Here is a 14008-nt window from a genome sequence, read left to right as displayed (position 1 = left end):
CTACAATTTATCCCTGATGTCCTTACACAGCTGTCTGGTCTTGGCCATTGTGGAGAGGTTGGAGTCTGTTTGATTGAATGTGTGGACAGGTGTCTTTTATACAGGTAACGAGTTCAAACCGGTGCAGTTAATACAGGTAATGAGTGGAGAACAGGAGGGCTTCTTAAAGAAAAAACTAACAGGTCTGTGAGAGCCGGAATTCTTACTGGTTGGTAGGTGATCAAATACTTATGTCATGCAATAAAATGCAAATGAATTACTTAAAAATCAAACAATGTGATTTTCTGGATTTTGTTTTAGATTCCGTCTCTCACAGTTGAAGTGTACCTATGATAAAACATTACAGACCTCTACATGCTTTGTAAGTAGGGAAACCTGCAAAATCGGCAGTGTATCAAATACTTGTTCTCCCCACTGTACGTAACAAGAAAGAGAGATTTTTCTCAATTCTAAGTGCTGTTAAATAAAGTTGCAGTCACCTCATATATCAAGGGCACTTCTTCACAAACACAAAACACTCAAATATTACAATTACATTACTGTTCTTTCATAATGGGGTTCAACTTCTGAACAGTCTTCTATTTGTAGGACATTTCACAGTTCAGACAAATAGACTCTGAGAAAAATACTATGGTGTAGAATGAGCCAATAAAACTCAAGCTTGGTGGAGATGAGTTGATGGTCTCTTATGGCTCTGGATTGTGCACAAATGGGCAAGAAAGACACAATGAATGAGAAATCTTCCTCCTTTTCCTGCTTTTCTTTCCAGAGCTTCCATTTGTCTTTGAGCACACAGTGGTTTGGTCAGCGGTATAACACTTTCTCTGCCTTCTTATGTCTTTGAGGTTAAAAAAATTAAATAAGATTGTCCAGGTAGCTTATATAAAATGTTTCTCTTACTCCTCTGCTCTCTCCTCTTAAAGCGTTTGTGTTGGCAGGGAACGGCAGCACTACGGTCAAGCCTCATCAAGACTCACAATCTGTCTCTGAGGGGAAGGAAACAAAGAGGAATACATTAGGTCACTGAACTACAGCTACTGTACAACATACAATAGGCTACATATGCTAATACAAAAACACTAGCATACTCCAAGTGACATTGAGATTGAGTGTGTATGACAGATTGGCCTCTTACCGGTGGGTAGGAGTAGCCGTCTGGACTGTGGCTCCTGCATATGTGCACCTGGTCTTCAGTGGTCTTCTGGTAGACTGGGTTTTCAAAGTGAATGGTGTTGGTGTTCTTCAGCCTGTAGTTCCTCCACAGCAGCACGGCACCAAAGGCCACCAGACACACAATGGCTGAGAGACAGAGAGAGACATACAGGTCAGAGGGGATTTGTTGATGCTAAAGTGGGGTTTGTAAATCATTGGTGTGTAATAATCATGCTAACTGTTAGTGATGTTAAAGCATCTTACCTATAGGCAGCCCAATGTATAAAGCTGCAGGGGTTGAAGGGGCTGTGGGTATAGCAGCAAATTCATGGCGGATGTCTGAAGGGCAAAACAAGACAGATTTAGACCAATGATACACCATGTCAAAGTGTGATGTTCCAGGAAAGTCTCACCTTTAAAAATGTTCATTGCTGATAACTCCTGCATTTAATGAGAGCACACATTTAAGTCATGCTTACCCTGAGTGGTGACTTGAGGCACTGTGGTAGTCTGGGCCTGGGGGATCCTGGGTCTATCTGGCTGGGCAGGCTGGGGGTTGCGTGGCACAGGCTTGGTAGTGCGGGGAGGCGCAGGCGTAATTGTGGTAGCGATGATGGGGGCCTTAGTGGTGACGCGGGCTGGAGGTGCAGTGGAGGTGCGGGCGGGTGCCGGTGGGGGGTTGGAGGTGGGAACAATGGGCTTGACTGGAGCTGCAGGTGTTGGTGCAGCTGGTCAATATACAGATAACACTTAGGTTAGATATTATACAGGAAGCAAGGGATCATATATTTCCCCTGTGTTATGCTACATAGAGAGGCTGAGGGTGCTAGCTAGATATATATACCTGGTACACATTTCCTCATGTCTTTGGCCAGCAGCATGTTGTCAGGGCATGCACAGGTGTACTTGGGGGAATGTAGGCCCACCTGGGGGGCTGCCAGACACATGAACTCACAGCCTCCGTTGGCCACCTTGCACCAGTCCCTGCCTGGAGTGGGGAGGAGGGGATTAAGTCTGGGTACTGGTTTGTCTCAATAGAAAGCACATTGATATTGCTATGCTACTGCAGCATTGCAACTTAATTGTAATAGTCTGAGGCTCCAGACACAAAAATAGCACTTAGAATAAAATTCATCCCTGAGGTGCAACCGTCACGCCAAAACCCATTGGTGCCTAACTCCAAGGCTACTCTTGCATAAACAAACTACTGACCTAACTAACTATGGGAAGATTAAAAAGCTGAGGGACCTGATACATACCAGTTGGCTGTTTGAGGTTGTGGTACAACACAATGTCCTCTGGGGATACCAGGTGCTCTGCCACAGGCTTGATGTCCCTGCCTGTCACACGGTTGGCACTCAGAATGGCATTGTTGCTGACATCTGTCCAAAACACTCTTTCCTACACACAGAATACACAGTACTCCATTTAAACATTTCTAATCTCTGCATAAACATATTACATATATATGGTTATCTTCAGACTTATTTTCATTTAAAAGTTAAAGTTGTAATTTTGGCACTCACCTCAAACACAGTGATGCCTAGGGGATGGGCTAGCCTGTGTTCATCTATAATGAGTGTCCTTCGGCCGCCACCCTGGACGTTGATACTGGAGAGGGTGTGCAGCTTGGAGTCCACCCAGTACAGCCGCTGGTTCAGCAGGTCTGACCAGGAAATAGGACAAGAGAAACTAGTCAGACCAGAGTGACCATGCAGAAACACACACAATTATGCATGCGCACCCTCACACACAAAGGTAAGTTATGAATGTGCTCACCAAGGGTGATTCCATTGGGCCACACAATGTCGTCTGTGACCAGAGCAGCACGGTCTCCTCCGTTCAGACCTCCCTTCTCAATCTTGGCTGGAGTTCCCCAGTCAGTCCAGTACACGAAGCTAGGAGGGCAGGAGAACACATTTATTGAAGCATGTCATCATTCAACAGATATCCTGTGTAGGCTCAATGTTTCAGTCATTATGGTCATTCCTGAAGCCAGTGTGGGACCTACTTGCTGTGGGGGTCGACCACAATAGCGCGGGGTTTGGCCAGGTCATTCTGGAAGAGAGTCTTGCGACGGCTCCCGTTGGCGGTTGACACGGAGATGCTGCTGCGGATACTGTCGGTCCAGTAGATGTTGCCGTGGACCCAGTCAAAGGCGATGCCCTCCGGAGCTTCGATGTCGCTGTCAATCACAACTTTGTGTTGCGCTGTGTCTGCAGCCAAGTCCATTGAGGTGCTGGATTGTAGGAGAAGGGTGGAAAATAGAGAGAAAATATATTTATTATACCATCATCGTCATTCTAATCATCATCCTCATCAAGATATCACTAGGAGCAATAGGAATACAACAGGGCTCTATGGATAAAGGTAACATGGAAGCTTTGCTCACCTGTAGATCTTCTTCTGGGAGAGGTCAGACCAGTAAATCTCCTTGGCAACCATGTCCATGTCCAGAGCCACTGCATTCTTCAGGCGGGGGATGACACGCGTGTACTCACTCTTGTCCAGTGTCATCTTCCTCACCTCATGGCGATTGGTGAAGAACAGATAGGCTACAGTGCCTGTGTGATCAGACGAGAGAGTATCATTCCAATAACTGCAATGCATGACCCATGACAATATAAAAATAAACTTGATCAAAACATGAGCAAAGTAAAGCATTCAGTCTTTCTGATAAAATAAAGTATATGTTGAAAGATAATGATTAAATAATTCCACTCTGAAACCTTATAATAGTATGAAATGGATTAGAATCATAAAATTCTAATCTGATGATGTGTGTAGTTTTAGTCAGAATTAGATTAAACAATGTATCTGTATAGTGGAAAAACACAGACTGTCTGAGCAAGGTGTAGTTTAGGGTTTGAACTTGTATGTGTGTGCCGAAGAAAAAAAACAAGAACAATTCAACTGTGTTTGGACCGACCTGGCTAGGCCTCTGGGAAATGTTTTTTTTTTTTTTTAAATGTATCTGTTATTTTACCAGGTAAATTGAGCGATATGATAGCATAGGGAGTACTTCTCAAGGTTTCCTTAATCTCGGGGGAATGGAACTGTCGGCTGGGTAGTGATACACAGGGGTGAGAACTATGGAGAAGGATAAAACTCACCTACTGTTTGTGTGTATGTATGTGCGTAGGATACCTACTGTTTGTGTGGAAGTATGTGCGCAGCTATAAAATGGATGTCTTTGTATAATGGACTTCAGAACGTTCTCGTGAATAAACACTTAGATTTTTGTAAGCTGGGACTCTTGTCTGCTTCATTCAACCAGAATCTTACAAACTCTGGGTTGCAGACTGAGTAGATTAATTGAAGTTTATGAACATTGATAACAAAATTCACATAACACTTTCTTAGGTCCAATACTTACCGATGGCCTTGCAGGCTTTAGTGGCTGGGTCGACCTGGTAGCCCTCCTCACACTCACACTTGTAGCTGCCCATATGATTGACACAGATCTGGCTGCAGATGTCTGGGTTGGCACACTCATCGATATCTGTGGGAAGAGGTACAGGACAGATATGACGTCTATGTAACTGGCACAGTGTTGGAGAAGGTAAACGGTGGCGTAGGGTCAGACGAAGGGTGTGTGACAGTAACAGCACTGAGTCATCATGGCCCCACAGGGAAGTGGTCCAGTCAGGACAGAGACCTTCTCACCCCAATAGCACCAGCTTTACACTGCCATACAGGATTGAACTAAGGCAAAGGTATCAATGGGCACATCGCCTGGCACTAGGCCAAAAGGATGTACAGTCTGAAGTCCACATTGGCAAGGACATCAGATCCAATATGGCTGCTGATTGAGCCAACTTTTTGGGCTCTGTGGACACACATGCAGCTATAGTGGTAAGGAGTTTTACCTTCACAGCGTTTCTTGTCCGTCAGGTAGTAGCCGGTGGGGCATTGGCACTCATAGCCGATCTTCAGGTCATTGCAGATGTGTGAGCAGCCGCCATTGTTGTACAGGCACTCGTTGGAATCTGCAGGGAGGGTTAGAGGAGAGAAAAGTGACAGTTCAACACACCAGTCCACAACTCCTTCTTTCTTTCAGCAACCACAGCTAGATAGCATTCCCATGGTTTCCATCCAACTCCTTTTACGTGAGAAGCTAAACATAGGCAAAACAATATTCCCCCTATGTACATGTTCCATCTTCATACTCAAATCAAAAATCAAATCAAATTTTATTTGTCACATACACATGGTTAGCAGATGTTAATGCGAGTGTAGCTAAATGCTTGTGCTTCTAGTTCTGACAATGCAGTAATAATCCAACAAGTAATCTAACTAACAATTCAAAAAAATAAATAAATAAAAATAAATAAATAAAAAACTACTGTCTTATACACAGTGTAAGGGGATAAAGAATATGTACATAAAGATATATGAATGAGTGATGGTACAGAGCAGCTTAGGCAAGATACAGTAGATGGTATCGAGTACAGTATATACATATGAGATGAGTATGTAAACAAAGTGGCATAGTTAAAGTGGCTAGTGATACATGTATTACATAAGGATGCAGTAGATGATATAGAGTACAGTATATACGTATACATATGAGAAGAATAATGTAGGGTATGTAAACATTATATTAGGTAGCATTGTTTAAAGTGGCTAGTGATATATTTTACATAATTTCCCATCAATTCCCATTATTAAAGTGGCTGGAGTTGAGTCAGTGTGTTGGCAGCAGCCACTCAATGTTAGTGGTGGCTGTTTAACAGTCTGATGGCCTTGAGATAGAAGCTGTTTTTCAGTCTCTCGGTCCCAGCTTTGATGCACCTGTACTGACCTCGCCTTCTGGATGATAACGGGGTGAACAGGCAGTGGCTCGGGTGGTTGTTGTCCTTGATGATCTTTATGGCCTTCCTGTAACATCGGGTGGTGTAGGTGTCCTGGAGGGCAGGTAGTTTGCCCCCGGTGATGCGTTGTGCAGACCTCACTACCCTCTGGAGAGCCTTACGGTTGTGGGCGGAGCAGTTGCCGTACCAGGCGGTGATACAGCCCGCCAGGATGCTCTCGATTGTGCATCTGTAGAAGTTTGTGACTGCTTTTGGTGACAAGCCGAATTTCTTCAGCCTCCTGAGGTTGAAGAGGCGCTGCTGCGCCTTCCTCACGATGCTGACTGTGTGAGTGGACCAATTCAGTTTGTCTGTGATGTGTATGCCGAGGAACTTAAAACTTACTACCCTCTCCACTACTGTTCCATCGATGTGGATAGGGGGGTGTTCCCTCTGCTGTTTCCTGAAGTCCACAATCATCTCCTTAGTTTTGTTGACGTTGAGTGTGAGGTTATTTTCCTGACACCACACTCCGAGGGCCCTCACCTCTTCCCTGTAGGCCGTCTCGTCGTTGTTGGTAATCAAGCCTACCACTGTTGTGTCGTCCGCAAACTTGATGATTGAGTTGGAGGCGTGCGTGGCCACGCAGTCGTGGGTGAACAGGGAGTACAGGAGAGGGCTCAGAACGCACCCTTGTGGGGCCCCAGTGTTGAGGATCAGCGGGGTGGAGATGTTGTTGCCTACCCTCACCACCTGGGGGCGGCCCGTCAGGAAGTCCAGTACCCAGTTGCACAGGGGCGGGGTCGAGACCCAGGGTCTCGAGCTTGATGACGAGCTTGGAGGGTACTATGGTGTTGAATGCCGAGCTGTAGTCGATGAACAGCATTCTCACATAGGTATTCCTCTTGTCCAGATGGGTTAGGGCAGTGTGCAGTATTGTTGAGATTGCATCGTCTGTGGACCTATTTGGGCGGTAAGCAAATTGGAGTGGGTCTAGGGTGTCAGGTAGGGTGGAGGTGATATGGTCCTTGACTAGTCTCTCAAAGCACTTCATGAAAGTGAAGTGAGTGCTACGGGGCGGTAGTCGTTTAGCTCAGTTACCTTAGCTTTCTTGGGAACAGGAACAATGGTGGCCCTCTACTCACCACACTCTCTGAGAGGCTCATCTGACCAGTCCCTGCAGTCACGCTGCTTGTCACACACCTTCTCCATACTGATGCACTCCCCACTACGGCACTTAAACCTGGCGGGACCCTTGCAATGGCTCACTGTGGAGGAGAGGAGAGTGTGACTATAACACAAAGGAAGTATTACCATTCCAGCAGGTCACAGTAGTAAAAGCAGGGGTAGTAGCTTTATGTGGGGCAAGAGCCTACCATTGACACAGCCCATTTCATCACTCAAGTCTCTGCAGTCGTACTGGCGGTTACATTGGCGACTGCCGTGGATACAGGTGCCATCACCGCATTGGAACTCATCGGGGCGGCAGGTGAGGCGGCCTATGGAGAGAAGGAGAGATTGAGAGGTCAGTCAAAAATTCATATGCAATTTACATATTAAAGACGGAAAATATTAAAGCGAATATAGCTAACAGAAGCAATAAGAGAGAGGGAATGTACTCACTACAGTTGGTCTCGTCAGAGCGATCCAGGCAGTCGAATCCTCCATCACATTTCCAGCTACTGTGGATACACTCCCCGCTGCCACATTGGAACTCCCGAAGGGAGCAGGGCTTGGGGGCACCCCCAGGGGCTCGCGTCCCACAGTTCTGGGGCCACTCGTCGGAGCCATCCGAGCAGTCAACGTCTCCGTCGCAGGCCCACAGGCGCGGCACACACACAGAGTTGTTGCACTGGAAGGAGGTGGAGCTACAGGTGGTGGGTTGGCAGGAAGCCTCGTCGCTCCCGTCATCACAGTCCAACTCCTCATCACACACAAAAGAGGCCGACACACACTGGCTGTTACTGCAGCGGAATTTGTTATCTGTGCAGTGCTTGGGCGCTGTGGGAGGAACAGAGATGTGTGTGTTAGAAGGGAGCCTCATTTGTCAGGCTTATATCAGTTGGAAAAGAATGAGACTGAGAGGGAAAAGAGAGAGTAGATGAGAGAAGGGGAAATGTTGGGAGGTAAGTTGGGGAGAAGGGTACAATAGAGAGTGGAGAAGACAGGACCACTTACCACAGCTCTCCTCATCAGCTCCATTCTCACAGTCTGCTTTGCCGTCACAGAGCCAGGTACTGGGAACACACTGGTTCAGATGTCCACCACAGCTGAACTCTGTGGTTCCGCATGTTCTGGCCACTACAGGTGCAATCGAAAAGAGAGAACAACCATCAGTTACTGAAACTGAAAAAGATGTTGAACTAGAAGTGTGGTTCAATCCTCTATTGTATTCCTATTAGCTACGGCGGTATGTGTTACTCACAGCAGGTTCCGGGGAGCTCGTCAGTTCCATCTCCACAATCATCTGTGTCATCACACACCCATCTCAGCGTAATGCACTTCCCGTTCCCACACAGGAACTGCCTGGTCCCGCATATTGTCTCTGCGTCTTTAAGGGAAAAACACACGTACCCACACGGTCAGTCCATGACTATTCATTCTGGTGAACAGCAAAATCTCAAAATCAAAATGGGCTTAAAGCCCAAAGGAGCATTTAACTGACTAACATTTACAACCCCGGATCCATTGTATAATGGGACAATAAATCTCTCATGAATGAAACCAATTGCTGTTCTATTTATTTCTGGGAAGCACACAAACCAGACTCTTTCCCAAGAGGACACTGTATATAGCTGCACACTGATCTGGTACTTGTACTCCTGGCAAAGTACACAAATCAGACGCTTTCCCGAGAGGGGTTGCGTGGCAAGCCAAGCCCATGGCACTGCAAAGCCTTAGCAGGATAGGACAACCAGTGGTATTTCTCTGCTTTATCATCTACATACTGTCAGGTCAGTCAAAAACGCAACACATTATTTCAACACCTGTATCCTGACTTAATAAACTACAGGAAAAGGAAAAAGTGTCTGTTTTCTGTAACTCTGTGGATGTTATCTGAGGCAAATATTTGAGCAGATCATAAATCAGAATGTGTAGAGTTAAAACAAAAGTGCCAGAGCAGGTTGATTCTGGTGGGTCTCATTTCCCAGCTTGCAGTCATATGTGACAGTGAGTGGGGGAGGGTCTGGCTGTTCAGTGGGCTATGGCAGGGATGCTGGTAACACATCAACAAAGAGGCAGGGGGATGGGTGGGAGAGGCCCATTATGACCCTTTCCCTCAACATACACACATATACATTTACAGACACATGCAAATTCCAACCTGCCTATAGAGGAGGAATGTGGAGAATCTACAACTCAAACACACTGACACATGCACACACACTCACACACTAACATTTACACCTGCCATTGGTAGTGGAGAATGTAGATTTTTGTCAGTAATTGGTTGGTGATGACTGAAGACAAATGACAAGAGATCGTAGACATACATTACTGGCTGATGTTATGTTCTCCTTAACATCTTCATTATCCTCCATGCAGTTCTGAATGCTCTTCATCCATCAAAAAAAGACCTTCTAGACCTCCTACAGCTCTCCACCCAACCCCCTATCTAAATCACCCTAGTTAGTGAACTGGAAGAACCAATTAAGACACTGTACTGTACATCAGTGCCCCTGGCCACAGAGATGACTCACAGCAGTGTCCAGATGCCACTGGGAATTCCTTATTCTGCATTTAGGCCTCAAAACACTGGATGGACACCTGTTTCTGATAGGAGCCAGGGGGAGAAGCTTGACCAGAGGGAGGAGCTTGAATCACATCACTGGTAGCTGATTGGGTCAAGCGGAAGGTTTGCATGATAGTAACAGAAGAGACAATAGTGGGCTAGGTACTCTTTTTACTGACCACTGAGGATGGATTTTCAAAACAGGACAGTTCCAGTGTAGGGTGAACCTTTAGTTTCTCACCAACGGTTTCAGTTTCAGGAACAATAATACCTACTGAATTGCACTACCGTGTTATTTCAAGGATGTAAATAAGGGAATTTGGAAAGATTTAACCATTTATGCTCATTGGAAGAAGGCCCATAGTTTGGCTTACATTTTCTTTACTGAGATATTTTGGTCATAAACTGTGCTTTTTGTTCTGTTCTATTCAACAGATGTCAACAGCAGATCTGGGAAAGTGGATGGAAATGAAATGGGGCCATCTAGTACAGATATTTCTTTGTGAACAAACAGCATGAACATGAGAAGTCAATGTCCTCATTCACCATGTCTCCACAGCTGAACAGGTTACTGCCATTCCAGTTCTGGACCCAGCTGTCCCCATGTAAGAGTGTACTATGAGCGGCTGTATTGGTGGGACCCTCTTCTATGTGCATTCCCTTTCTTTAAAGGTTTTATCATGAGTGACTTTAATCTTATCTTACCTGGTTGTCTTATCTATAGAGTTCCCTCGTGAGTGAACAAGACAAGCCACAAAATAAGAGCAAACCAACCCGTGAATGAATACCCACACAACTGAGAGAGAACATAAAATAATACCCAGATGTGATCACATTTCCCACTGCCATCCCTTGGAAAACAGTTTGTGTTCTAGTAACTCACACAATTAACACAATATGACCCTCTAGGGCCAGGTGAGTATATTGACTTCATACCTGAAAACTCTAATCAAAAGCTGTCAAAGTCTCTCTCTCTCTTTATCATATCCACCTGTCCTCATTCCCAGAGAGAAGTGATGGTCAGATGAAGGCGAATGCCCTGCCTTCAATAACATTTGGTTAGGCTTAAAGTTCAGTCCATCAAAGGCTCGGACTGACAAGGTTTACTGATTAACCTTGGGGAGAAATGTAACGTGGCATACTTGTTTGTCTGTCCTCTGATGTGTGGTGTGTTTAATTGATCTTCTGTTCTCTATCAGGACAAGCTGGAGGAGAGGAAACAGCTCTGCCCACTGTTTGATGAGCTGTTGAAGCTGGCTAATGAAGTAAAAATATCTTCATATGACACTTAGAAGGCATGGACATGGTTCACAGATAGCATGATAAAGTGATTTGCACAGGCTTACAGTTAATCAGTACCACTTTCTAAATAGGTGATGGAACAGATATTTTTTGAGATGGGGCATGTCATTCTGCAACTACTTTTATTTAGCGCTCAGCACTCTCCATTTAGTTCCTCAGAAAATGTCAAGGCAAAAACTGTATTCTTTATGATTATTTGCAAAGAGTTTGAATCAAGTTCCCAGTGTGAGTCTCCCATTCGATGTCACATTCTCAATATATCTGCACGTTACTGATTGCGCAATATGAGGGCTGTCCGCTCCTCCTGATAAGACAATGGACAATGTGAGAATGAGCACAAACTGTTTCAGACTGCTGATGCTCTCACAACAACACAACTCTGTTGTGTCAATGGATAGGAGTGTGAGAGCCAGTTCCAACATGTTCCTGGCACTTTTTCCCAAACATGTCCATACTGGCCACACTAACACTGGAAGTTATTGCATACAGGGCAGATGGTGTTGAACCAATACGTTGGAATGTTGCCTCAGGAGAAATACATAAAAGTCATGCTTTGTGGAGGTGGGCAAGAGGGATTCCTTTAATTCTCAAGGCGGCCCACCACAATGATGTCATAGCGCCATCAATACATCATGAAAGGGTCAAAAACATGAGTGAACAACAGAGAATCTAGATTGCAATGTGACTGGTTATTACATCAGTTGATGAGAACACATATAGTCTATTGAGAACACATATAGTCTATGGCAGCCTTGCTATGTAGCCTAATTATACAATAATTCACTTGTAATCTGCTGTACCTGCATTTGGGAGATTTTTGCACGTTAAAGCTAGAATGAGCAGTTGAAACAATAGAGCAAAACCCCACCCCTGTTTTGGTAAAAAGCTGAGGGATGGGCCTGAAGAAATGGAACCTCTCTCAAATTCAAAGACAGAGCCAGACTATGGATGCAAGGACTGATCATCCAGGATATCAACATTATAGTTTGAACCACGTTTTGAGACTATGCAGGTTTTTTAAATATTTTTTTTAGCCTAAATTGTTTACAAACATTGGAGGGAAAAAAGCTTATATTTTGGGTTCTGATGGGGTTCAACAGCTGGACTGCACTGCATCTCAGTGCTAGAGGCATCACTACAGTCCCTGGTTCGAATCCAGGCTGCATCACAGCTGGCCATGATTGGGAGTCCCATAATTGGCCCTGCATCGTCTGGGTTTGGCCAGGGTAGTCATTGTAAATAAGAATCTGTTCTTAAATTACTTGTTTAGTTAAATAAAATTATATTCAATAGATGTATATATAATTAGGTAGATACCCAGTCATTGCGCTAATGCTAGTTAGCATTGGCTCGCTAAACTACCTCAAACGTCCTTCATACTGGCCACATGGTATCCACGAGTTCATCTGACTCTTGGGAAGTAAATGGCCTCATTGGCAAAATCCCGTAGTATCCATTTAATTTATAAATCCTGAAATGGATGTAGGATTAAAGCTTTAAAATAACAATAGCCTACTAACAAAATAATTGTATTGCACAAAAAATTATTGCACAATAGTGCAAAACTGTAAACTGCCGCTCTTCTCAGCATGCACTACAATGCAAACATCCTTTAGCCTCGCCCGGCTCCAATTCCACAGCAAGCTTTCGGAAACGTCTTGTTGCACATTCTTAAATCTGATTGGCCACGGAATCTCATGGCCAACAACAAATCAGGGGCTATTAACGTAGTTCATTCATACAAATTCCGGTAAAACTAGATAATGTAAATGTATCTAAAGGTAAATGCGAGTGCAATGACAAAATAAATGCTCGCCTACGCATTGTGTTCTGATAATAATAAGAAACAATTTGTGTTGCACACTATAGCAGCTTCTTCAAGATGCTACACAAATTTGACCTACATTCTACAAATAACAAGCCCCCTCCCCCGTCGTGATGCGTCAGGCGATATCCAAGAGTGGGCTATTTAAACATTTAAAATCGTTTGATAACTGGATAATTTACGATAGACATAATATTTAACAAGAAGGTAGGCTGTGTTTAAAAATATACTTACTTTGCCACTATGTATTAGTGGAACAAATAACAAATAAACCAAATGAATTGGGAATTATTCCTAAATTAACGATACACTAGAGTAGACCTATGTTAGAATAAAGATACTTACTTGTTTGGACAACACAGCAAGCCAGGAACACCAACAGCACGCACAGCAGCCGCCCCATAGTCTGCAGCCAAATTTAAAAAATGATTTACACTTTACTCTGACTGTCAATAAGGTATTATTATACAGCTATAACAATGTTAAAACGATTGTTTTATTTTAAAGTCACTGCTTCCAAGATATTCAGTTCCTCTGCTCTTATGTTCTGGATTCAGATGCGCTTGGGATGAGAGGTTAGACAAAGATGCTCCTGACAGTGTAATCATGTTTGGCAATATCAGAGCAATTTCAATGTGGTCCAGTGGTGGGTTGGAATGGGAGGAGCCCAAGAAGCGTAGGGCGGGGTTTGGAGTGGTGTGATCTCTGGAATAGAGCCTCATTACCGAAAGGCGTGTCTTCAGACGCTCTATCTTACTACTGTTTAACCCTTGAGTTTATTCTTAAAGCCCCCCTTCTATTTTGTGACATTTTGATAAAACTGTACATTTTCATGACTCAGCTCAATCCAGACACAAACAGAAAATGACATAGGCTGTTGGGGTTCCTCGAGGTTGTCCCTATGAAATACAACAGCACTGAGTGGGGGGAGAGAAGAAAAATAAATAGGATGTTAGTGAACCAGACAATAAGCACAGAACATGTTATCAGGTCTATCATGATGGCCTTGATGACTAATTCTCATCTAGTTTGTACTTGCTCTATTTTTAATATTGATCTATCCAATGTCCATCAGTGTGCAATGACGCATCTCTTAAACAAAAGACAAAAACACCACAGCCAAAGACTGTGTTTTTCCCTCATGGTCAGAGCGGCAACGCGTGACAACACAAATAATAGCAAAACAAGAAGTCAGACTGCTCT

The 14008-nt window shown here is 44.3% G+C and overlaps 1 protein-coding gene across 1 annotated transcript; it reads right to left on the bottom strand.

Moving 5' to 3' along the window:
• Positions 1 to 322: 322 nt before the first annotated feature.
• Positions 323 to 13414, bottom strand: LOC112234511 (low-density lipoprotein receptor). Its single transcript, XM_024402678.2, has 18 exons — positions 13151 to 13414; positions 8371 to 8496; positions 8124 to 8246; positions 7569 to 7946; positions 7322 to 7444; positions 7091 to 7213; positions 5022 to 5141; positions 4529 to 4654; positions 3545 to 3716; positions 3164 to 3391; positions 2932 to 3050; positions 2679 to 2818; positions 2412 to 2553; positions 1997 to 2140; positions 1632 to 1880; positions 1417 to 1491; positions 1136 to 1299; positions 323 to 986 (listed from the first exon to the last, which is right to left on the bottom strand). The coding sequence occupies exons 1-18, from the start codon at positions 13206 to 13208 to the stop codon at positions 957 to 959; spliced, it is 2640 nt and encodes an 879-aa protein (XP_024258446.2). The 5' UTR covers positions 13209 to 13414; the 3' UTR covers positions 323 to 956.
• Between the last annotated feature and the right edge of the window lie 594 nt (positions 13415 to 14008).

Source organism: Oncorhynchus tshawytscha, linkage group LG09 (genome assembly GCF_018296145.1).
Source record: "Oncorhynchus tshawytscha isolate Ot180627B linkage group LG09, Otsh_v2.0, whole genome shotgun sequence".
NCBI classification, from domain to species: Eukaryota; Metazoa; Chordata; class Actinopteri; order Salmoniformes; family Salmonidae; genus Oncorhynchus; species Oncorhynchus tshawytscha.
This window is presented reverse-complemented; position numbering and strand designations above follow the sequence as displayed.

Bases quoted from the DNA above. Each gene is read 5' to 3' on its own strand.
- LOC112234511 (XM_024402678.2), bottom strand. From the start codon at position 13,208: ATGGGGCGGCTGCTGTGCGTGCTGTTGGTGTTCCTGGCTTGCTGTGTT. The intron at 7,445-7,568 runs GTGAGTACATTC...TTCTCTCCATAG, and splicing joins CTCTGACGAGACCAACTGTA to GCCGCCTCACCTGCCGCCCC. The intron at 7,214-7,321 runs GTAGGCTCTTGC...TCTCCTCCACAG, and splicing joins TGAAATGGGCTGTGTCAATG to TGAGCCATTGCAAGGGTCCC.